Genomic DNA, 25916 nt, shown 5'->3' on the forward strand with positions numbered 1-25916 from the left:
TCATTGTAAACATAAGCTTTATCTCGATAAGGTAAAAATAACATAAACAACAAAGTACTTTGATGAGAAGCTTATAACTAAATTGTTAATCTTGGAGTTACATTTATTATAATGTTTGCATACAGTAATGTGTGTCCCTTTGTGGTTGATGAAAAACTGACCCATTTTTCATTATGATATTTTTCCTGATAAGGATTGAGCCTGTTGTCATTTTGTGATCTAGATAACCAGACCATATAATGGTTAGATTTGTCCCCTGAAATTAGGTATCGCCATTTTGCGATACAATAAAGTTAGATAATGTTCAATGCATGGCATTTAATGATCTAGTCGTGTCCATAAAGTGTGTACTGATTTCCCCCTGTAATTCCTGTAAAACAATCATCTTCTCAGATATTGCCACCATCAACATTGACTCCAAATCTGATCTATTATTAGTATACCAGCTGCAAAATCTACTTCGCGTACAATGGTTGGTATCTAAACTAGGATTTTACCATCATTAAACGCAGAAAATACAGAATAAATAAATGAAAACTTAGAAATACACCATCTGGTGACCTTGCGTACAGTCTAGACTGCAATCTTCAGAACCAGACATGTTTCTTATCTTGTATTAACCTCTACTGCTCTAAAATTGTTGAACTCCAACCCATCGTAATATGTTGACGGAAGGAATGGGCTCTCATCAATGTTTTATAACAGTTTAGATTTAGGAGGACTAATTCTGTAGGAGATGGAAGCAATTTCCTTATCCCAGGAAAAAAAATTGAAATCCATTTTTCTGTCAATTAGCTCTGACACTGTAAGTACGGTCTTGGCATACTGATCAGTTTTATGGTTTAGTTGATGATCCTTAGCATACAACGTTGCTTAAAGCCAGCCATTTATTTCACTGTTATTAGTTCCAGCCCAATTTTGTAACATTATGATGTATAGTATTGTCAATCTATGTTGACAAACAGCCAGCACCTTGTACCCAGATACCCGAACCGGATACATGATATGTCAAAGGATCTTGAAAAATGCAAACTTTTAACTATTTAACTGTGTGATAGGTCTATCATTTGAATATGCATTGAAAGCATTAAATGCTACATCTGTTTTGAAATCAAGAAAGTCAAAATAAATAATTATGGTATTCTATAAAAAATATAATTATCAAAAATTTTGACAACTATATAGTCTTCTGAATTCATTAGCTAGTCGCACTTTCACATCCATGTCTACTTGTCATATGGAAAATATGTAATTTGGATGAATGTGAATTCTGAAGGCAACAAAAGCAGATAACCTTTATGATGAATTTGTTCATAAAGTCAGAGAACCTTGAGTATTGCATGGGTCACAGTCACATGTCCACACAGCCAGCTCACCTCTATGTTACACACGTATTCTCCATAATGGTAGACACTGAAAAGTATTATACACATTAATAAAGTATGTGATAAAATGCCAGTGTTTGCTCAGCCTGCAAGCGATCAATGACATTCACACAATAATTTGACATTAGGAATTTTGACAAGTGCGATGGCATCTATTTATACACTAGGAATTACGAGATAGAGGATAATAAAAGTGACAAATTTCATCTTTTATTTTTAATGTCATTTGATATACCATGATTGTATAATAATTGGTGGTGTCAGGATGAATGACCTGGTGATACTTCAAAGCAGGAAAGTCAAGAAAATAGGCACTTTTATGTGGTGAGGATATTTTAGATTTTTGAAAAAGTAAATTGATAATCAGCACTAGTGTGTCTAGCTAAAATGGTAACGTGTCCTTTGTAACCTTAGGGTCCCATCTGTGTCCACCCACTCACAGGGTCCATCTTGTAATTCATCACAGAAGTGGTTACAACTCAGACAATTGATAAATTTAACTTTTTACAGTGCTGCCCACATACAAGCTGCCTCTTTGCATTTATCAATTACTTTTTTTTCTTCTGTAATACCTACATGCGGTGTGTGTTTGGTTAGCTTAAAAATGAAATGGCAGTCATGATGTACCATTTCCAGTGACTATTCTTTTGGTAATAATCAACTGTTAATAAAATGTTATAGTTTGCTCTGCCTCATGTTTTCTTGATCACTAAGAACTTATTATGTATGTATAATAAAAATACCCTGAGCCGAACATTTCATATAAATAGCAGTTTCTTTCAGAGGTTGGATTTTTACCACCAACTAGTTAGCCCCTATTCCCTGTAAACAAGTCCACAATCACCATTGATTACAAAATATAATTTGGGCAAAACCATGTCATGAAAGGGTCATAAACCTACATTTACAGGGTGTTTTTTCCGAAGGGATCAGGTGTTTCTTGCACAATATCTTTAGTTTGTCACATCTTTGCGCCTTGTCCTCTGTCATGCTGTACTTTTAGGCAACTCAATTCATTGTGATGCTGTAATCTCACCATCTTAACACCTAAACATGTGTGAATGGAGACACTGAGAAAAAAACAAAATAAGGAATTAGAGAGAAACTTCGGCGAGAAAATTCCTACCTCTCTGGTTCATGTGCCACTTAACCTGTCTGGGTTACCCAGTTACCCAGGCAGCGAAGTACGTCTGCTTTATGATAATCAGTATGGAACTGTACATCTATTTGTGCTAATGCTCCTGCAGATAGCTCTTGCCAAAGCATCAATGCTGAAGTATATAGACTTACAAATACACCATCTACTCATAGCTTGTCAATGTCAATGTGACACACAAATTGCAGCCATATCCAACTGCAGGCTCCTTGACTGTCACACATAAAAAGTGAAGAAGGAAAACGTCACTGACTGTTCCACAGTAAACTACAAAATGACCTCAAACTTGGTAAAAAAAACAGTAATCGTTGTAAATGCATAATGTACATGTAATGTTGAATTGCTAGTACATGTCAAACACTTGTTTTTCGTAGGTTTTATCTTGCCCACATGATTTATTTCAAACGTCAGTTTCCCTTAGGAAACAACTGAAAACATGCATTGCACAAACCCAGAATGTCCTCTACAAAAAAAAATATGGGATTTAAACTTTTGTCATTTGGTTTGCGTCTATGTCATTGATTTTACAATGTCATAAGGTGTTTGCTTTGAAAATCTATGTTCTTGTCAACGTGAACGGTTAGTTGTAATTATTAGAATCCGACACAGTGTTAGTAACTTTGAAGTCCTTGTGTTTTAGTTTTGTTGCTCTCATATTGTTCATATGCCCATAGACCAATCGCCTGTATGTATTATGTAAAGTTACCACTACTGTTCCCATGAAGGCCACAAATTTACCATCGAATCTTTAGCCAGGAAAGTTGTCATGACATCAGTATTTTTACAGACTCTAGCTGGCAGTTGAAGGCAACCCAAGTTGGAAGGTTGTACTCAGAATTGTCACAATTAAGCTCAGTTGTGAACCTTCTGTTAGAGAAGTGAAGATGTGGAAAAGTGATATTTGCACTGATGGTTTGCCAAATGAGTCAGTATTGTAGGTTGTGAGTTTTCATAAAAATAAAACCCTATATATGCAAATATTTAGTGCTGCCAGAAACTCAAAATTTTAAAAAATGTTTTACAAACGAATGAGTAAAAATACAATTTATTCCTTCGGGAGATTATTTCTGTGAAAGGAAGACACGACAATTTAAAATAAAGTATTGGACACATCTGTTGTTTTGTACTCCAGCAGTCAAAGCCGGTCTCTGTCTCTCTTCAATACCCACAGAATTTCTGTCATATCACTGGATATTGTCACAACTGACAGACCACATGTTACCGAACACATGAGGGCCCCCGCAATCGCAATCCCGACCGGATATGCAATAATCAACAACAAACACAGAGCTTTTATAGCAGTGTCAGCTGTTCAAACTTTGCTACAATGATACAAAGAAATGATAGACAAGTCTTATAAAGCAGTCAACCTCGGGCATGTACAGCTATTATGCAGTGCTGGAGAAATATCCCACGATTCATTCTGATCTAGCTGCACCATTCTCAGTGAAGTTTGGCTATCCCTGATGCATTGATAAATCTATTGAAAGTGTTCTACAGAGCACGCCATTCTTTTTTATTCCAAATTTGAGCATTTTTGACTGAGAAAAGAAACAGCATTTTCTCAAGAAATCTGTCCTATACAGAGGCCACTGTTTGGGAAAGTAGTTGAACCCATTTTGTTTTACAAAAGAATATCAACATTTTCCACTTGCTAATACAGAAGAATTTACAAGTTAAACTATCAGTCGGTCATTAAGTTGCTTCTTATAAGTGGTGCTGAAACCGTCATTGTAATATCTGAATTATTAATTTATTCAGATCCTTTGTACTTTTGTACGGAGAGCAAATATTTTAAGAGACAGACAAGGTCCAATTGTACAAATCAAAGAGAATTGTGGGCAATTTGAAACATTGTGTATTTCACTGAGACATAATCATGCAGAGCTTAAAGGACACATGGAGAATAAAAGATGTGCCAATTGGCCATGGATAAAGACATAGCAGTACTGTAGTAAATCTGTATCAAACTTTGTATACATGTAAAAGAGGTTATTGGATCAGGCCAAGGTTTCTTTGAAACTCAACCGCTGTTGATAACAACCATTGAGCAAAGATGGATATTTATATCACAATTTTACCACATGAACATGTCATAATCACAATCACTTTACAATGTGAACTGGTCATGATTATCACATTGTCATATGAACTGATCTTGATTTTTTTTTAGCAATAAATATTCCTAACTTTCATTCATCTACTTTTATCTTACAGGAGAAACTACTATTAAAACTTGAACGATATGATGTTGACAAATCAACCTCAGAGGATGATGAGGTAAGAAAACAAACTGTTCAACAAACAAACAAATGCAGAGGGACTTCGTGTTTTATTCAAAGCAGAAACCTTAATGGTCCATTCGGTTTGAACAGTTCTTCAGAAAATGAGGAGTTGACTTAGATCAATCTTCCTGCCCTAATGAAAATAAAATTAATGGCCACATTTTCTTAGGTACTCAAATCCTGCCCAGCTGAGTTGAAATGAAGTTAGCCTTTAATTAGATTGCAGGGAGAAAGATTTTGATGCTGGACTTTGACGAGGATAATTGCTTATACATATTTAGGAAAATTTAACGTAATGAACGTTAGTTGAATTTCTTGAAGAATCCTGTAATGAGGTCATTGGCTATCACATTAATGATCGTTGTAATTTCTTTGCTCATTTACAGCATGTTCATTTAATTACATGCAAAATGCAAGATCATTCTAGATTTCATTTTTCACTGATATTCTTTGTCTAGAATCTTCTTGAATTCCCCTGAATGTTTTTATAACATTGTCGAAAATAATATACATGCTGGTCATGTACTTACGCGTCTTTCTGTTGGGGCCAAAGTTTTCCCTTGTGGCGTAATTTTGTAGAATGGCAGAATTCAAGGCATTAAGGTAATTGAATTTACATCATACATGTAGACAAGTGACTCGTTTAAGCAATGCAATTATGGTGGAAAACACTGAATGGAGTATTGTGAATCGAAAAAACTTCATGACTGTGATGGGCAGTGTTGCCAAAAGATTGGAAGAATCTTATGGTTCTGCGGGCTGATGAGGGGCTAGTGAAAGTTGAACATGCAAGTATGCAGTCGTTGTCCAATTGAGTTACAGTAAATTTGTGTACATACCTGCTTATGTGTGAGATTGTGTATACCTTTGTGTGTGTGTCTGTCTATATATATGTGTGTGTGTGTGTGTGTGTGTGTGTGTGTGTGTGTGTGTGTGTGTGTGTATTGGTCACATGGTATACACTTTTTTAATGAACAATACAACAAAATTAGAATTATGCACCACAAAAAGCTATATGTTGGTAAATATCTATCATTAATGAACTGCAAATGAGCATGGCAATATAATTTCAGAATTGTTGCGTGCCAGCTGTTCTGTCCATACATTACAAATGAATATTTCATACGCTTACATTGTACATTTGTTTCGTATCTAGGTGTTTCTATGAAGTAATAAATGTACTCAATAAATGTAATAAATTTTATATATTATTCGTAAATTCCATTTCAATTGACAGGTGTATTTTGTGAATTTATTGTTCTCTAAAATACTTATAAATTTACATAAAGTACAGAAACTATGAATTATGAGAATTAAAAGAAAAAATTCAATATTTTTAATTACAGGGTTGTGCCTACTATTGCAAGGAATCGTTAAGTAGTTTGCATGCATCGGTATATGGTTCTTATTTGCGTATGCTCTGAATTGTGGCAGTTTAACTATTAATAGCTCATATATTGGGGCACTGTTTCTGTGAGACAAAGACTCCATATTGATTTTAGGTCTGACGTTTTATATACTGCCTTCATCAAATAAACACACTGCTTGTGGCACAAACCTATTCACCGTTGTGAACTGATTGGAATTCCTTTCCCTTTGCTGCGCCGAGAGACGTTCTCTGTTTGGTGTCAGGGAATATGAATTAATTTCTAAAATGAATCAGTCATTTTCAAAAAGCATTGTAGCGTCGACACGCATCTACATGTGAAATGCCGTCCATCCAGTTACCCTGGGGGCATTTACACAATGTATAACGTACATGCGAGATGCGTGCTCAGATCCGTTGACTTAGGGGAAATCACGCCTTAAAGGGACGCCACAGATTAAACAGAAAGAATTGTTTTCATCTGAAATATTTATCAGCTAGTGCATTTTTGTCTATTATATCGCTGTTAAAATTCTCTTGAAATGCAGCTGTTTGAATTTGATCAATACTGAATACGCCATTTCAACTCTCACTTCACACTCCATGTATAGAAGTCTTTTGAGAGAGAATGAATTATTGTGTATATAAGAGTTCTCATTTACCACTTATATGAATTAGGTATTTGTTAACGATGACTATGTTTTCCATGAGGATGTGAAAACAGCAATATGCAAATTGAATGTTCTTTGCAAGTATAGAAATATGACATTTATCACAATAACATACTGTATATACTGTATGACATAGTCACTGTATAGACTTCTTATGATAGAAACATACCAGTTTACCATAATCTATAGGATATATATATGGAAGACTTTTTTCATATTACACTGATATCCATTTGCTAATGTTTTTGTGTCCTGTTTTTTTGTCTGTTCCTTCTTCACAGTGTGTTGTGTGCATCAACGCCAAAGCAACTATGCACACATTTCCCTGCGGACACAAAGTGGTCTGTCGCAAGTGTTTTGTGAAAACCATACAGGTAGCCGTTTCACAGAGGCTCTTGCCGCTGCGGTGCGTGATCTGCAGATCCAAGATACTGAAATTGAAGCAGACCGTCTCACTTTCTGTACTGTAAGCAGCGAAGAAGGAGTATATATGACCAACACGGACTCAGAGACTGTATAGTGTGTTAAAAAAGTATCCAAATTTTGAACAATCCAGAGGCTTTTATTAGAAAAAACAAACAAACAGAAAAACAAAAACAAAAATAAAAAACAGCATATGAATTCACCGTGGAAAGTTTGTAAACACTTAGCTGTGGACAGTCATTTTACGAGAAACTTGATGGCTTCCAATTTAATGTACATTAAGTCAAGAGCTCAGTGTGCAGTTTAAATCTGCGTCCATCCATATTTTTCCTACGTGTGTATGGGTACACGGATATGAATGCTTTGTAGCTAAAACATCTGGTAAGAATAAGTCAGTAATTATGGCGTGTTTCGTAGGATATGTTATTTACATATTTCAAGCCATGTTTCCCCGCGTCTGAGGCTCTACGCCATCTTCCACCGTCATGCTTACCCCTATGTCGTCATGGTAACCTGTGTTGTCAAATCATTGTCTCCCCATAAAGTCAAAATTGTACACCAACCATCCATGTAGTGATAAAAAGGGTTTTATAATAGTTACGATGTAGTTTTATAGTTAGAGTTTCTCAGTTTTTGATTTCACCATTTCTAGGTTTGCAATGAAGAGATGTTCCTGTGTGTATAACACAGCTGTGATCAGCCAAGGCTAGGGGTTTGTTATCAGGCCTGGTGCCATGATACTCTTTGCATTCCAATTTTAATGGATTATTGAAAAGTTTGTTCAGCGATACACATTGCCGGCAATATATTCAAGTGCAAATATTGAAATTGTTCTTTCAAGCTGTAAGAAGGAAGAGACGATGACTCTAAGTACTTGTTGACTCTGTTCATTTTCGCTTTCTTTTTTGTTAAATATATGCACAGTTAATTATGTCAACTTGATATCATGTATGTTTGCAAGAAGCTTTGACTATAGTTCATGCAAAGAAGCTGCATGTACATTTGGGTGCTTTTTTTTTATTTTTGTGAATGCAATTCCACGATCATTGCAATTATCTGTCAAGTGATATCATTTTATTTGCCAAAGGTCTCTCTTTGAAAATATTCCCCTAACATTCTTATGCCATTGCTGTCAAATACATCGAACACTATTAAACACTACATCGAAGATATGTGGACCAAAATTCCTGTACATTCAATGTGTTTCAGTGGTTACACGGATATTTGTGTTCAATGCATGAGTTCAGCTTGAAACCTGACTATTCAAATAATTTCTTTGGAGCATAACAAAGGAAAGTGAACTGTGTAAAAAAGCAAGGTTTTGGACAAATATTGAAAAATTAATCAAAAGTGACAATTGGCGCAGTATACACAAAGCAAGTGAAAAGTTAAATTACTCAAAAGCAGGCCGTCAAATCGTTTTTCATAAAAATAACTATAAGGTTATATAAAACCACTTTACTTTATAGTTTAGCCTCTGATTTTTCAAGCGATATGCTAAGCTATTTTCATTTGTAAATTAGAGTTTAAGAAAGGCCACAAGTTAATCAGAGTTTTGCCCCAAGTTACTGGGCGATGATGGATATGTATATACTTCAGCTGTGACATCACTGAAGAGTTAGACAACAATGAATAACTTTTTGTTTTATTCTTCGTAAGTTAAATGTTTTTCTTGCAATATTATGTTTTAAACTATCGCTTTAATTTAAGACAAAAGGTTTTGGTAAATTATTGACAAGAAGGACGGAATAATTAAGGCATACCAGTGTTGAAACTTTTTTTAAGAAAGACTTCTTGATTTGATTAGTCCATCCTTTTATTCCTGCCACCCCAATTTCCCTGTTGAAATGGCCACCTTTGTCATGGAAAACAATTGGGCTATTCGAAGTTTTGGTAGTGAAAAGGTTAAAACAACCAAGGAAATACAATAAATACATCCAAGTCAGTAAGCGTGCACATCTTTTTAAAGCATGGGTGGGAAATATAATTAAAACTGGGGCAGCTGTAGTTTAAGTAGTAAAGATCCGTTGTACTTACATTCCCGTGATATGGACATTTTAAGGATCAGTAGCTGTAACTCGTGATGTTTTTTCACCATGTTCATTTCTTTGTATCAGCTGTAATTTCAAGGTCATGTTCACTAGCTGCCTTTGTCTGTCCAGGTTGTCCTGACTCTCTGTATGTTCATTTCATCGCTGATTGGCCAGTACCATCTACTATAACATTGACTTTCATCTTTTGCACTGCATTGCAGCAGTGCTTTTCGCCCAGAAAAGCCACCATAGAGTGCATTGGTGCAATAAACATGTGTATATATGTGAAAAAAGTGAGTTACAGCTACTGTTCTTTAAAATAGCTAGTTTATAGACATATAGGTAGCACTGTTCATAAGTCTTGAGTACTTAGATTTGAAGACGTTATCCGCCTTATTCGGGGCAGAGAACCAGCGATGTGCAAAAATTTGTGTAAAAAAACATCATTTTCAAGGTTGACTAAGTCACTGCATAATTAAAGAGGACAAATAATGAACAATACAAAATGTTTGTGTACTGTGGTGTATGTGTATTTGTAGAGTCTTTTCAAATGATGATTGAATGATGCAAAATAATATTTTAATTATCTTTGTGTGATACACTTTAGAGTCCTTGTAGCTTGTTTTGACTGACTCATAGTGTGTATAAACAACAATGTTGACAATGCAAATATGGAAATTTATCGATCCTAAGGAATTTTCAAATGTCCCTTTCACAAAGTTTGTGATGTGAAATTGGAGCATGTTTGTGAGCTCTGAAAGCTTTTTATTTGCCATGAAACCCAGCACATTCAATATTTAGGTCAGAAGATGCTGTAGGGGCTATCTGGATTGATACAAATCTGTATGAACTCACTGAGTTGACAACTGCTATGTGTTCAAAGGTTATTCAACTCGGCTAAAACAACATCAACAACAATAATCATGATGGTTTACCCATACCACCAATTTCAGTTTGTTCATTGTCAAATATTATTTTGCTAATATTATTGGAACACCACATTGGAATAAATGAAAATCTGGATTGCCAAATCTCAGACTCTTATTGTTTGGAGAAATTTGCAAATATACACCCGAGTATACTGTAGTCTAATTCCTTAATCTCTGCTGTAATAACAATTATCCCAGCATTATCATGCTAAATTTATTGACGGAGGTATTCTTATCAAAGTAACTATTTCTTAAAAGCAGTAAATAACATCATTTTTATCATCATGTTTTTAACAGACTGGAAATGCATCTTTTTGTGCAGGAAACATTATTGTATGACAGTTTTGAAAAACTTTGGTGTTCAGTGATAGTCACCTAGGGCCAAAAATTTGTCGATTTCCAATCCTTTTAGAATGTTAAGGAAAGCTGCGCATCAAAATAACTGCTAAAAGCTGATTGGATGAAATGCCACCAGGTAAATTTGAATACCCAATAGATGTGCATGGTAGGGCAGTTCATGACTATCTGGCCTCAGGGAGATAATGAAATGGTTTTCTCTGGGCTGGACAACTTGTCTGTTCTCTGCACTGCTGGTAGATTTGCAGTTTAATGTTATGGAATTCATTTCTTGTACAAATAATATGTTACAGGCTCAGCGGGGATTTCCAACATACAGTTCCAATTATTATCATTAAAACTTGTACAACTGAGTGTCAGCTTGTCGCTATAACATCCAGGGAGGAATACAAAATGCAACAGGAAAAGTGCCAGGTTGTAAAATGACATGTAAAAATGTTTTTCTTTAGGAACGTCTGAATTTGTCAAGACCAGGAAACTCTTTCATGAATGTGTTAAACATTCTTTCATACGATGAAACAATGATGAACCGGGGCAATGCACTCACGTTGTATCAAACTAATTTTTCTGTTTTCCATTCCTGTCAGATTTACGACGTACACTGTAAGCGCATATGTATGATTGATGTGGGAAAGATTTTCTAATCCTTTCCATAACATGAGTGTATGACAAATCACTCCCTGGAGATGCGCACAAGTCGTCCCCCATGTAGGCTGTGATACAGCGCTGATCATGCAACCGTGACCGCTGGGCACCTGGCATTCACACAGCTGTAGATTATCAGACAATGCGGGTCTGTGTACACTTTACTCTCTTGAGTAGAAATCACACAGGAGCTGACAAACCTCCGCAGGTGGAGGTGTCCAGTGAGAAGTGATTGCACAAACTGTGCTTAACACAGTCTGTTCATGATTAATAGCAGCTCACACAGCTTCCAGAATGGTTTGTTTCTTATAGTGCACAATGGTATGTTCCAGCAAGTCCATCTATCATATTTCTCAAATATTTTTTTTTCCATTTTTATTCAATTTCTGTTTCAAACAAAAGTATAAAGCATTGCACCTTATAAAGTCACTGTGATAGATACATCGTTCAAAACGCGACATGGCATGGTTGTATTCTATTGAAAGAGCCGCAGTTCCAAAATATGAATTTCAGCAACGTTGAAATGTTTTTATTTTCTTAATGCTATATATATGAATTATCCCCAAGGCAAACAATATGTAATTCCTTTGGCCCTTGTAAAAACACTGTGTGTGGACATGTGTAATATTTCACAGGGTAGTCAGTGCCACTCTTGGTACATTAATGCTGGTTAATTTATGATTTTGTTCTCTTATAAAATTCGGGAAGATGCAAGAACGTATTCCCAGCACAGTCTGTACAACATTGGTGTCATGGAATGTTTTAGCTATGGAAGTCAAATTACCGTGACAACATTGAACGTATAAATGGGTGAAATTTTGCTCATTGGCCATGTGAACATCAGTTCTGGAGCCTGAAATGGCCTGGAAAAAAGAGCATCTCTCTATCTCTCTCTGTGTCTTTTCGATATCTGCCAAGTCACTGATGGCGCATCACTCCATTGAAAGTAATTATAAGGAAACAGACTGATGCAGGAACATGTCTCAGTATAAGTTCTGTTTCTTTTCTGTGTACATACAAGGCTAGAATGCCAATTAATGCCCAAGCTAGGTTACAGTAGAACATTATATGTCTCTGCCTAACTTTACTTCTATTGATCAAATGTGTAGTATGTAACGTGATGGGTAAACTTGAACTCCATGCATGAGGTAAGATCTTAGATTCATCCATTCCTAGTCCTGTCTAGCAAAGAATACGGGTCAACTTTAAGTACACACTACGTGCTAATATTTATATGTAAATCTCAGCACACCATTGTGAAAGCTTTGGAAGAGTATTCCATCTCAAAATTCTTCCACGTAGATAAAGAATTCAGATTTTTATTCACATTGAAGTCTTATTCAAGATCTGGGTTGAGTGAGAATTTCCCAATTCACTGCGAGTTCAAAGGAGAATACTGCAAGATTCCTCGGGCAAGGACGTAGAGTGGAAACTGTACCAACCTCATTAAAACACTTTCATACAGGTGACATTCCTCTACATATGACTGAACTTTGAAACTGAAACTGACAGAGGGGGCATCTGCTTTGCAAATTGGCAATTTTTGCTGTTTCATCCTTCATCTTTATCGTTAATGTTTATGGCACGACTTACATGTATGTATATAATACCACAGATATATATGACGAAACGTGTCATTGGTTTTTTTGATTTTCACAAAATCATGAGTAAACAGGACAACAATGGCGTAAAAGTAAGCTTTAGGACTCAAAGCATCAGCATACATTTTGACAACTGGGAAGGTAGTGTTAAAAGTGGTTATCTTAAGGTGGAACGCACCTCGGGGACAGACATTCAGACTCTCAAACTTTTACAATTCTCTTCTGATATACCACATGTGGGGGTTCATTTTAAAGCTCTTGGTGAAAGAAAACTTTTCACTGGCAAAGTTTTTCGAAATTCGAAAACTTTTATTTTTCTCTATAGAGTTAATACAGGGATGGCGGCCATTTTGAATTTCCAATATCGGTAAATCTTGGGTAATTTGTTTCTCTAGTACAAAAAATTGCACGGTGACCCCCTATTTTTATTCTTGATTTTGAAAGAGAATGATTGAAAGATCCCTTGAGGAAAGTTAGAGCAAAAGTTGAAGTCTTTCACTTTCGAGATGCATACTACCTTAATGAGTGTAGCCTGTGAAATATTTTCTATTGTTAAGAAGGACTCTCACAGGTATGCTTAGGCCACTCTTGGCATGAATATCCTTTGACAGCTGTGACTGATTTTGTTTTGGTGAAAAGCTTCAAAGCAATACACATGCTTTTCTGAGTAAGATGTAATGTAATGTAGATTGTTCTATTTATGTTTCAAGGACTCTGGTCCATATACAAAGGAGATTTGTAAGAAAATGGTGGTGTAGAGCTGAAGTGTAGATTTTACAGTGACCTTCATTATGCGTTTGAGATTTCAAGATGCTGCCCAACATACAGCTGTGGAAATAAAAGCACACTCAGCCTGGGAGTTTATTTGAACTTGTTTTGTTAGACTATTGGGATTAAGTGTATCCATGGGTGTGTGTCCATGCAACTGAGATTTTTCTCTTTAAGTAGTAGAAGGTATCAATCATACAAAAGGCTGTCACCAATACACAAAGCTGATGCTTCAAGAATGCACAGAATTTGACATAAAATATTGCCATCTGGTACTGCGATAAAGATCATAAATGACTGGAAACAAGCAAACTTTTCTGTACAAAGTGTGCGTATTCAACAATTCAAATGTGATGACTTCACAATGACTGCAATGCTGGCATCACAATTTTCAGTGAGGTTAACCTTTTTCTCCCATGATGCATTGCAGTGGTAGTCTGCATCTGTGAGAACTGACTGTTTTGTAAGTGTTCACAAATTTTTCATTAATTTGCAGAATTTTTGTGGTCACACGCTGAATTCTTCTGTCCGTGCTATTTCCTATCACTCATAATATGCAGGCAACAGTATTTTCAACTCGGCATTTTTTCATAAAGACAGCGCATACATATATCTATCAACAGATGCTGCCAATTTTATGGCTTAGGACGACCCCATTCCGGGTAAGGAAATAGGTTAATGCTCAATACAGACTCATTTCAGCGCAATCAGACAAGGCCTGGCCACAAATGGACCTACATGTACATCTAACACAGATGTTTTCAAATCTCATTAAACTAGAATACACTGTCCATCAGGAACACACATCATCTCAGAGGGGGCCGACACACTTACTGCACTGGCATCAATAAGTAATAACAATAATAGCAACATGGAGCAGTAAATTATTTGCATGAGAATTTATTTTTGCATAATTCATTGCCTACGCCATTAGCAGCCATTGCCAGTACAACAATTTGGAACTTACATGCACACAAATAAATATGAGCAGCTTGAGGCAGAAACTTCACAAGTCTGGTTTTGCATGGAAATATGCTCTGCAAACTACATTTAAAATGTTTTCACACTCCATTCTGTCATAAACAAGAAATTATCGTCAAAGTGTTTGCCCCGTTTTCATACATGAGGCACAGTACTCGCTGAGCACAAATAAACGAACAATACAACTGCTTACCAGCATACGATAATGCTTGACAATTCACTCTCAATTTCTTCTTGAAAACAAGCATACCTTACAACGTCTCAAGATTCTGAATACCTTCTGACATTATAAATTAACAAGACATATACTTTCGCCTTTTTGGACATTGTCTTTCTTGTTTTGGTTGTAAAATACATTTGGGATTTTAAAAAATATAAACCTTGACCAATTCTCATCATAAAAAATCTCACTGAAATGTACAAATTACTGCTGCTCACATTTGCGGTACTCTTTCTCACTTACTTTTTCAAAAGCATCACAAAAGTAATGCATTTAGGTAGTACATGCCTTTGAACTGAAAAACTGAAAGGCTTAAACTTTTGCCCAAATTTTCCCCATGGACTCTAACCCATTCTCTTTCAAACTCAAGAAGAAATTTCTGGGGTCACCATGCAAATTTTGGTATTGAGGAAAAAAAAAATTACCTGGCATTAATGGACACTTGAAATTCAAAATGGCCGCCATCCCTGTGTTAACTCTATGGGGAAAAGTCAAATTGTTGATTTTCACAAATACAAGACATTGAGAACTTCAAAATGAGCCCCCCTCCAACACACACGTTCAGCCTATCAGTATTGTAAAAACTTCAGAGTCTGAATATGTGTTCCCAAAGTGCATTCTAACTTTGCATGGCTTGTATTCTAGACCACTGTCTTGTCAAGTCATTCAGAATTAGTTGTATTCTCACAATATGAATCTTCTGATATGTGCACATTTTACAGAAAATTCTTGCATAATAAGCGTAATGGAATTATTCAAATAGTTCTTGAAACTCATGTCCTTTCAGAGCTAAATTGTTCAAGTTTTACAACAAAGCATATACTTGAACAAACTCTCGTACATGTTATGACTAATTTCAGGTTGCTATAACCTAAGCGTGTACAAAACAGCAGAGAATTGCCCATTTTTGTTCAAGTGTTCTGATTTGATGTTGGTACAGAGACCCACTTTGCTCCAGACATGACCGGGCACTGTGTGTTCTACATTCTACATAGAATGGAGTGTCAGTCAGTACAGTGTATGGCTTAAAAATTTACATAAAAGACCGACAAACTTATGTCATATCAGGCATTGCAGTTTATTTGCAGATGTGGGTCCCACACACAGGTACCTTTGGCAATGGGTTTATTTAAAGACTGTTTTCCTCTGATTGATGGACTTTTTCATTAAAGCTCTTCTGCTTTCATCTTGTTTCTGCTCCACGTTACTAACAGTCAGATGATAATAATGGCAGTACAAGTAGCCATTTTAGACACTGGTGTAGAAAGATGAGACGTGATTAGAGCCAAAGATGCAGGCTAGGTCCATCCTACACAGGGTATCTGGACTGTTGCAATGATGACTAAAACAACAGTTGCCAAGCTGGATCTATACTAAACAGGTTATCTGGATTGTTGGCAGCGGTGATCAGAGCCACCAACGCCAGGCTGGATCCATCCTACACAGGTTATCTGGACTGTTGGCAGTGGTGATTAGAGCCACGGATGCCAGGCTGGATCCATCCGGCACAGATTATCCGGACTGTTGGCAGCGGCCACCAGAGTACTAACTTTACTGTCACCTCCCTCAAACTGAGCAAGATCTGCAAAACATAAATAAAATACAAATATGAACCATTCTGCTAGGAATAGACTTGAAGTGATGATTAAATGTGCATTGTATGGCTCTGTGTTTTGACCATCTGGGAAATTATCAAGGCTTAGAGGATATCTTGTCTACTATTTAAAGGATTAAAAAACGTGTGAAACCAGCCACATGCAGACGACTTTAATTTCTGTAATAACAGCATATTTACTTGATTTCTATCAAGCATAAATTGAAATTGTTGTATCTATTAAACCCACCTATTATCGCCAAGGTTAAAATCACCCCAGACGCTAATCAGATGGTATTTTTCACATGTATTAATGAATATTGGAGTACTTTTAGCAATCTCAATTGATTTTTGTAATCCATTACAGCGGCCGCTGCAATAATGTTATCAGTCTGAATTTAATACCACGCACCGCAACATAACATGTGTTCTCTTACTTGCAAATGTACCAGACTGCATTAGACAGCTGAACTATAAAACGTAGTAAAACATTTCTACTGAAAGAAAAATGTCTATCATATTAAAATTATCAAATCAATTGATTCCCAAGACATATGGTGAAATTAACCCCTGGTTTTTAACTCATTATGAAAACTTGCCGCTGAACAGCTTTCATAGCCAGCCAGCTGCTGGCCACACATATGGCAAAACCTTGCTAGATTGCAGACAGAGAGACACAAACCAGTGTGTTGGACATACAACTCATAGAAAGTACAAAAATGCTTGGAAAACTACTGGCTGCTCGAAACAGTCTTTTGCATTTGAATAAGATGACCTTTAAACTCAATGGCACTGTAAAAATCGAGGAGTTGTGATATGTTGAAATAACACTTGCAATTATATTACTTCTGTCAGCGAGAGCTAATGCTTAACAACTTGGAAATTTACACAATCTGAGCAAACACGCATATTACACAGGTCTGTCACTTTTTTCCCTCCAAGAACATCTGCATGAAGAAAGATATATCACTGCTCTTAGTCTGAGTGCACGCTGACATTTGCGACCGTACTTCAACGCGGTCATAAATGGATGCAGTCAGCAAAGTTTCTCGTTAATAATTGAACAGGCAGAGCTGGAGTTCTTTGTGTTCGGCTTCAGGGGAGTGACTTGAAGGATGTGTTAATGAGAGCACTTTAAACCAATTTCACTCAGAAAAAAAACTACTCCTGACCAGAGTTACAAGTCTGGCTCCGATTAACTCCTTTCCAGTATGTGAGATCATTAACACAAGACGCACTCATCCATGCTTCATCTCAGGTCCCCCCTACATGTAACATTAATCTAAAGAAAGACATTTCCTGTATTACCAGGCCAACAAAATAGAAAAGAGGACTTGCACTTAAATTTGCTGCCATTAAAAATAGATGTTCTGGTCAGGCTAGAATCCCATTCGATTGTGTACACTGGCAATCTACATGTACTTGCAGCAAGTTCAATGGTGCATGTCAATGTGTGATGGAATTAAGCAGATTACACTGTCTCGAACATACCATTTCTTGAATTTCTTGAACTTGGCTTTAAAAAACTCACAAAAACTCCCCAAAATTCTCACGATTAAAAAAAAAACCTGCGGTAGTTTTTATTTTCTGTTACTGACAAGCTAAATATTAAAATACTGTAACTGAATGGTATCAATTACAACTTCAGATTTGTTACTCAATACAGCATTGTACGCATAACAATGCCTGCTGCTGATAAAAATTCAAAAAATATTTTCTTTGTCCGTATATGTTTCCAGCTGCAGCTCATGGTTTGACCCTCTACATAAGATTTTCATATTTTTCATCACACTACAGCAGTAAAAAGCATCACACTTTTTTTCAACCTCGACTGTAAGATTTTTTCAACATGTAGTACAAAATTTTCGGGTCAGCAATATGAGGATATATCCATTACCTCATTGGGAATCAATCCAATTGTCAATGAATAGATTTTCTGGGTTTCTTTACTCGTTATCTTCAAGGAGAATATCAATCCATCACATTCCCCCCTCCCCCCCCCCCATGAATATCAATATTTATGCCAGAGACCCTCATAATTTACATTGTGGATGTTACTTGATTCAATAAATCAGAAAAAATAAATAATATACTGACTAGTTATCTACAAAGTACTCACGCGAAAAGTAGACTAAAAACTATTACAAAATTTGAAACAAATGAGTAACAGCAGAATTAACAAGAAAGAATGAATTAAAGATGAAAAAACTGCAAAAAAGGGGGAAATACGTGTTGAGAATATGCATTTGTTAGCTTAACAGCCAATTATGATGTGCATTTAAGTCCTAAATTTAATTAAACGAGAGAGTATCTCTGTTAGATGCATTTGATGGAGACACAGAACATTGCTCTTAAAAGAAGAAACGCCGGCATGAATTTTAATAGTCTGTGACTGACCCATGTTATGTCTAGCACGTTCGATTTGTGATCTCCATGGCGGCTTTGATTGTTGTCTTAATTGGGACCAAAGCAACTATCCAGAATAAAAATACAACACACAGATGGGCAAAGTTGGTAAGCAGAATCGTTAAGGCCCTCTTCTTGGATTGCTGTTGGCTATTTGGATTTCTCTTTTATTCAATTACTGGCAGTTTATTTTACAACAGTTTCACTGAGTTCCTGTCTCTGAAAACTCCTGAGTGGTGTGTACACGGAGTGCATGAGAAATAAAGTTTTAATCTGAAGATCACAGTGTGGATGTTTGGAAAAACCATCAGTATGACTCCTTATCTTGACCTTATAAAATGATTTCACAGCTTTTTCATTCTGTGGCTGAAACTTAACTGGACAATGCTACCTCTGGCCGATACCATTGCAAGACAAGAGTTTTGAATGTGACCTCTGGCAGATACCAAATGTTGCAAGACTAGGGCTTCGAATGGTACCTCTGGTAGATACCATTGCAAGACTAGGGGGTTTTGAATGCTACCTCTGGCAGATATTATTGCAAGAACAGGGTTGAACAGATTACTACAGGGTAATCATGATTGTTTTATTATCCGGAATGGAAGTTCTAAAAGTTAAGGTCCTTCATCATCACACAGTAAATGACATCAAATGTTAGAACATTTTGTTACCAAACACTTCTCTTATCTTGTAACCCTTTCACTCATATTTTCAAGCATTGAAAACAATGGGGATGTACCAAAATATGGTGGTGAAGGGGTGTTTAACATTCTGCAATCAACCCAGTATTATCTGTCCAGTGGCATGCAATACATGCAATATAAAACCTAACACACAGCACTATCTCTAAGGATGTGTACAGAGATGAAGCAATGGGAATACAACAGATCGTCATGAACACATACTATGGTTTCATTCAAACAAGGTACACCTTGGAGATGTTGAAGGAACGTCTCACTTACTTTGTAGTCTCGTCATGATTGCGACAACCGCTTTATTAACAATGCTGATCAGTGCTTCACTGTCCATATCCTGGGGTTGTGTACTAGCTGTCTGTTTCTCCTCTTGATTCTGGGAGGAGGGGGGAAAAGAGATGAAAAAAGTGAAATTATGAACAGGATCTCTCTCTTCACTATTGTACCTGAAAGTCAGCGAACCTCCGTACATTAATCTGACATTAACTGTTATTAGGTATTTTGTCATCAACTGCTATGTCAAATCTCTTCTCATTGGCTTATTCTACGAAACTTTCTATAAACAGAAAGCATACAGCCAATAAGCTTGGTGCTTTATGAAAATTGACAAAATCATTTTCATAAGCGCTGTATGGGTAAAACATGAAATTTATTAAAACCAGCAGGAAAGCTGGATTTTGAAGTTGAAGCTTTCAGACCCTGAGGAATCTTGCTCACATTTTAATGACGGTCTCTCTGCATGAACTGTGAACACGTTCGATGACAGAAAGTCATTTCCGGTTCATGAAAGCTGGAAGATCAGCTTAGCAACTTGATATTCCGCACTGGACACATTTTAGCTCACTCCTTGCACGGTCATGTCACGCGCTGCATACAAATGGCACATCTCCAACCTAGACAAGCTTGATCATTACCCGACTTTTTTTTTCTCCTCCCTGAATTCCATTACTCAGACCTATTTATAGATTTGAACATCTAATGCTGCATGCATATGGAAACCCTGGCCACAGGTCTCTAAGCTATACAACATTACTTTCAGTGTGCATATTCTCGTGCTATTTCCCACGGGTAAAAATAACCCCTCTCTTATTTAGACTTCACAATGGAAAAGAGAGCCGCAATCCAGTCTTGAACACACTGCCTCTAGGCTGACAAAAACACTCTCTAAATACCTGTCTAATGCGTTTTACCCCTTTGCCGGGAATTTGCCTGGCAAACATGACAGTTAACATTGGAATACACGCAAATGAAAAGCAATTTGAATGATTACTTTTTTTTCTTCAGCGATATTGCACAGCCATTGGACCACACAATTACTTTCTGCCGTTATACGCTCAGCATTTTTTCAGAGATTAGTAGAACTGCCCTAAATTGCAATCCTGGGGAGTTTTTTGACTTCAACTTTCTCTTCAGAGTGAATCAGTGATTCTGGATTTTGATTAACACAGACAGGCCTGATGGAACCAGTATGAGACTCAGTGATCAGTCAAGTACTTAATAAAACAAGATTCTAATCTGCTTTTATGTTTCGGCTACTTACAGACTGCGGGTGAATTGACTTCTGCCCTAAGAATGTCTGTCTACTGACGTTTTAATGAGATCTCCAATGCCAGCATCGGCATTGCACTTGTGTTTCATTATTGAACAAGTCAAGAAAGCAGCCTAGCACCAGTAACTGCTATGATATTGTTCTACAGTGATTTTTATTTTACTTAAAATAATATTGAAATCATCTATTTCTACCTGTTACCTATTAATTTGTATACAGGAATAAATTTAAACCAAGACATCACAAGAGAATATGAAAATCTGACAAGAATTATCATGACACACTTTTCAGTGATGTTTAGATGACAATGACAAAACTGGCCCTGAAACGAAAATTTCATCATGATTTGCATAAATTCGAATGAGTTCAACCAAAGAAACATACAAACCAAATTCCTAGGCTATCTGACAAGCTATCTCACCGATGAGGTTTGACCACAAAACAAAAGAAGAAAGAATTAACAAAATAAAATTTGCAAATTATACGATCTGATCCCTAGACCAAGGCTGAATGAGCTCATCCCTAGAAATCTACACATCAAATTTCAAAAGTATTGGAGAGCTTTAAAGGGAAGATTTTAGAAAATAATTCTCAAATTGTGCAAAGTTTATGTTATTACACTGAATTATTATACTGGATTAGTGCATCTCTAGCAATACTTCCACTGAATACCAATTTGAAAACAATTTGACAAGTAGCTTGTGGGAAGAAGTTTTGGCTTTCATGAAAGTTTGTAGATAATGACAGACGCTGATGGAGAGTCACCTGTTCGATAAGCTCTGGGTTGTTGACAGCTGAGATAAAAAAAAAGCAATCTCCTGGTTCCTTGGCTGTAGGCTGAACAAACTAGTGCCCGAGTCTAATCAAGGGCAGCGATGACTCATACATGAAAGTTTGTGGTTGTGAAAGCTATCGATTGTGGATACAGATTTGGCTTTTTTTTGCTCTTTTAACAAGAATGCAGCTCTCACAGGCAGATCTGAAAATCGTTAAAGGCATCAGAATTTAACTTTGCAAAGACCAGTGATTGAAGGCATAGAAACACTCATGATGTATGATAATCAGTGATTGTAGAAATCAAAACAATGTAGTATTTGGAGCATATGATCTCTCTGCCAGTTTTTCAATGTAAACTTGTACAAAACCTGATGTTTACAAAGTGCTTTGATCAAGAAAACTGCAAACTGGGAGAGATCACCACTCTGTTTGAGTTGCAGCACGATACATTCTAATACACAGAATACATGCACCATGGTTAAAAGCCATCAACAGTTATGTCTTTTATAGATCCATTGCAGTGAATAATTTGACAACTACGCAATTTTTTTTGTTGAATCCTGGGTTAATTAGATAGACATGACCCTATCAGTTTGAAAAATTTATGGACCATATTGTAATAACCTTTGGCACGCTTCGGCCTTTTGTGACGTCAGTTTTTTTTCTCCGAATGAACCTTGTAATTTTAACAACTTATCAATGACAATTAATCCTGAAATGAAATACTGGAATTGGCTTCAAAGAACACTATTCCTATGATACTGGGGTGTCGTTTACTGGGACAGTACATGTACCTCTCCTACCACACAGGCAAGAGCTCTCCATGAAAATTTCAACACCTTTTTTACAATGTAAATATAGTTCCCTCTTTCCACAAAGTATATTCTGGTTGATATTTGGATCATGGTATTTTTAGGGTTTTTGACAAAGACAGGTACTAAGGTAGAAAAACAAAAACATTTTTTTCCTGTTTTCTTTAAATAAAGCACATAAATATATTATGGCAGTGTTTAATACCATCACTACACAAACATCACTACACCAAAATACCAATTTTCCTCATTTTCAGTTCTTGACATAAACCATTCCATTCAAAGCTTCCAGTCTTGCCTTTCTTTCGAACTGAATGCCGAATACTGCCCTCTATTGCCAATATTGGAAAATGTGATATTCATAGCAGCTTTGCCCTATTTTTTTATGTCCTACCTCTTGAGGGAGCCACTCAGAATGAAAGGAGAAAAGACTCCTTTACAACTCTATCAATTCAGTGAAACAATTCACATTTAATAAAATAAAATTGTTGCAAAAAAATCCCATGCTGCAGAGAAAGCTTGATGCAGAGACACAATCGACCACTCTGGTATTTTTAGATGAATTCTCACCTTTTTATCCCAGTAGATTATTTCGTCTCTGAGTATTGCTTTGAGTAAACTTGGCAGTTTGAAGTTTGGCTGTACAAAGCACCTTGCCACTGCTATCATTGAGGCAGTAAGGACACCACTGACACCAACTGATGTCAGGAATTCCGCAACGTTGGGCGTCAGACGGAATGGTACTGGACGATTAGCATCCAAATCACCTGTTACAAAATGAGCAATTCAATATTAATTTCAGAAAGGGCAAACATTAAAACACAGAGTGGCATTTATGGAGCTGTACACACCATACATATATGTCACTATATGACATCTAAACACAGCATAGCATTTACAGACCTGTTCACACCATACATTTCACTGTTTGCTGTTTACACACAGTGTGGCATTTTTGGACCTGTACACACCATACATATATGTCACGGTTGACATTCAGTATCATATTCTAAATATGTATCAGTGTGCTGTGCGATGAACAATGCAAGAACTTAAAACAATGTTTCTGCTTATGCCAAAAATGTTAAGGGCCATTTGGTCATTTTCATGACCTCTACATGACCTTCTACCAAGCATATAAAGTGTTTGGTCAGTGAAGTCTTCCCAATTGACACTTCAGGCTTGTATTTGCATCATTTTTCTGCCATCTATCAAATATTACAAGCAACATGTAGGATTATTTTCCAAACAATTAAGTAACTTGTTGATATACAGCAGCAATCTGGGTCACTGTAGCATTGTACAATTGGTCTTTAGTGACAATTGTGTCCTCTGTAACATTTATACAAAATGACAATTTTCTGACCATTTCACAGTTTTACATTGTAATATCTTCTACACACACCAACAAACCCTAAGGAGTTGATATTTCATGTATGTAGATTCTCACCTGTGGTGTCATCGACATCAAACCTGAAGTAGAAGACAGACAACTGGCCGCTGTCTTGCCCTATCTGTAGCATTTCTGGATTGAGACGGGTTAGATGAAGAACAAACTCTGCAAAGCCCAGCAGTGCCAGCTGCAATGTACACTGTAATCAAGAATTATATATAATGTTGAAAATCGATATCCACAATCAGTGATAAGGGTACCAAGGTTTTAACATACACATAGTATCAAGTAAACAAGTACACTCAAAAGTAGAACAGTAACAATACCTACCCTCTTCCCTAATTCCCTGAGTATGTCCAAGAGCCCTTTGAAAACTTTTGGTTATACATTTGCATAACTACTTTAAGGGCACAAAACAAGGCACATGAAATGCAAGATTTCGTTAAATTTGAGGCAAAGTTGATTTCAGAAAAATCTAATGGGCATTTAGTGTAGCCAGTTCCCAAATCTAAGAAATGGTGTTTTAGAAACAACTCCAAATAAACACAATTAACCATTCCATTCAATATATGCACTGGTGGATGTCTGTCATACCTGTTTTCTGAATGTCCAGTAATCTGTGGCTCCAGGGAATGTGTGAAGTGCCCATTCCTTGAGCAGACCTCTTGGTACCATGTTGGTCTGTACATCTTTGAGTATGTCTCTGAGAACTTGGTGACTGGCCTGGGATCCCCTGGACTGCACTGTAGCCAGCCTTTCATAGTACCTCACTACTGGGGCATCATGTTCTATCTGTTTCTTGCTACATCGCTGTGTTGGCATGGGTAACAGAAAAACAATGTATTTCAGAGGTGTTCAGAATTTTGGAATAGGAGGAAAATTAAGACGGACAGGTAGCGAGGGGAAGGGAAGAACTCTCAGGTGTTTTTCTATTCATTGGTGAACCACTTTTTGATGGGAAAAGTCAGCAAAATTAGTGAGCCATTGATAAATTTGTCCCAGGAGTGGTTCAAAATGAATATACTGACAGCTATGATCCCTCCATAGTCTAAGTGACAATTTTCCTTCTGTTTACTACTTGCTGACTTTCAAGAACACTTTGATAATTTTATACAAAATATAAAATTTGTTACACCTTTGGTGCGACTTACTTTCATCACTTTGAGAAAGCCTCTACATACAAAAAGGTTGACTACAAGGTAAAATTTTGCCATCGTATGAAAAACACTTTGATTTTTACTTTGCTAAGAATTACATGTCTGCTTTCTGATGTAAATTGCTATGAAAATTTTGCAACATTCAAATAACAGTACTATGATGTATTTGACTATGACAAAATATTTTACTGAGAAGCTTTGTGGTCAATGATTACCTGTTTGTAGATATCATTCAATGATATTGAGGTGGGATTGTCTTCTACAAGTCTCATCTGGGGAGACACTGCTATCACTCTGGGTACAGTGAAGTACAGATGACGTTTGGCAGTTTCCTGAAAACGTTATAATACACACTGTCATTAGATCAGGGCTCAGTCTCCTGTAACACTATACGATATGAATGTGCGCTCTTTACATGCACTTGTTTGACATATCACAGACATGACACATATCAGGCAATCCTATTACTTTTCTGTTTATGCCCTCTGGTGATACCAGCCAAACTTACCAGTATGTTTTAATCCGGTTACTTTTTAATGTTTGACAAGGACTGCATCACACTAGTGAATGTTTATATCAACTGATGACATGTGCAAAGTGTACAGTCACTTTGTTTCTGGAGTGGGAGACGATTTAATACTATGCCAGCACTGGACTTGAAATAAATACCACCTGGCACAACAGCTATGTTGAAATTAATCAGGGCTCTATGT

The 25916-nt window shown here is 36.6% G+C and overlaps 2 protein-coding genes across 7 annotated transcripts in view; one reads left to right on the top strand and one right to left on the bottom strand.

The window, feature by feature from the left end:
* LOC139140524 (uncharacterized) overlaps nt 1-9825 on the top strand; it is a 52411-nt gene extending 42586 nt beyond the window's left edge. The window contains exons 2-3 of the mRNA XM_070709852.1: nt 4759-4821; nt 7145-9825. Coding sequence (XP_070565953.1) covers nt 4759-4821; nt 7145-7333 — 252 coding nt within the window. The 3' untranslated portion in view covers nt 7334-9825. The remainder of the gene's footprint in view (nt 1-4758; nt 4822-7144) is intronic.
* Nucleotides 9826-14503: 4678 nt separating this feature from the next.
* LOC139140525 (transformation/transcription domain-associated protein-like) overlaps nt 14504-25916 on the bottom strand; it is a 78138-nt gene continuing 66725 nt past the window's right edge. For all 6 annotated transcript variants that reach the window (XM_070709858.1, XM_070709856.1, XM_070709857.1 and 3 more), the window contains exons 78-83: nt 25419-25535; nt 24641-24856; nt 24104-24245; nt 23224-23420; nt 19783-19891; nt 14504-16402 (exon numbers count right to left, since the gene is read on the bottom strand). In XM_070709858.1, the coding sequence (XP_070565959.1) occupies nt 16293-16402; nt 19783-19891; nt 23224-23420; nt 24104-24245; nt 24641-24856; nt 25419-25535 (891 nt within the window). In that variant the 3' untranslated portion in view covers nt 14504-16292. The remainder of the gene's footprint in view (nt 16403-19782; nt 19892-23223; nt 23421-24103; nt 24246-24640; nt 24857-25418; nt 25536-25916) is intronic.

This window comes from Ptychodera flava, chromosome 9 (assembly GCF_041260155.1).
Source record: "Ptychodera flava strain L36383 chromosome 9, AS_Pfla_20210202, whole genome shotgun sequence".
Taxonomy (NCBI): Eukaryota; Metazoa; Hemichordata; class Enteropneusta; family Ptychoderidae; genus Ptychodera; species Ptychodera flava.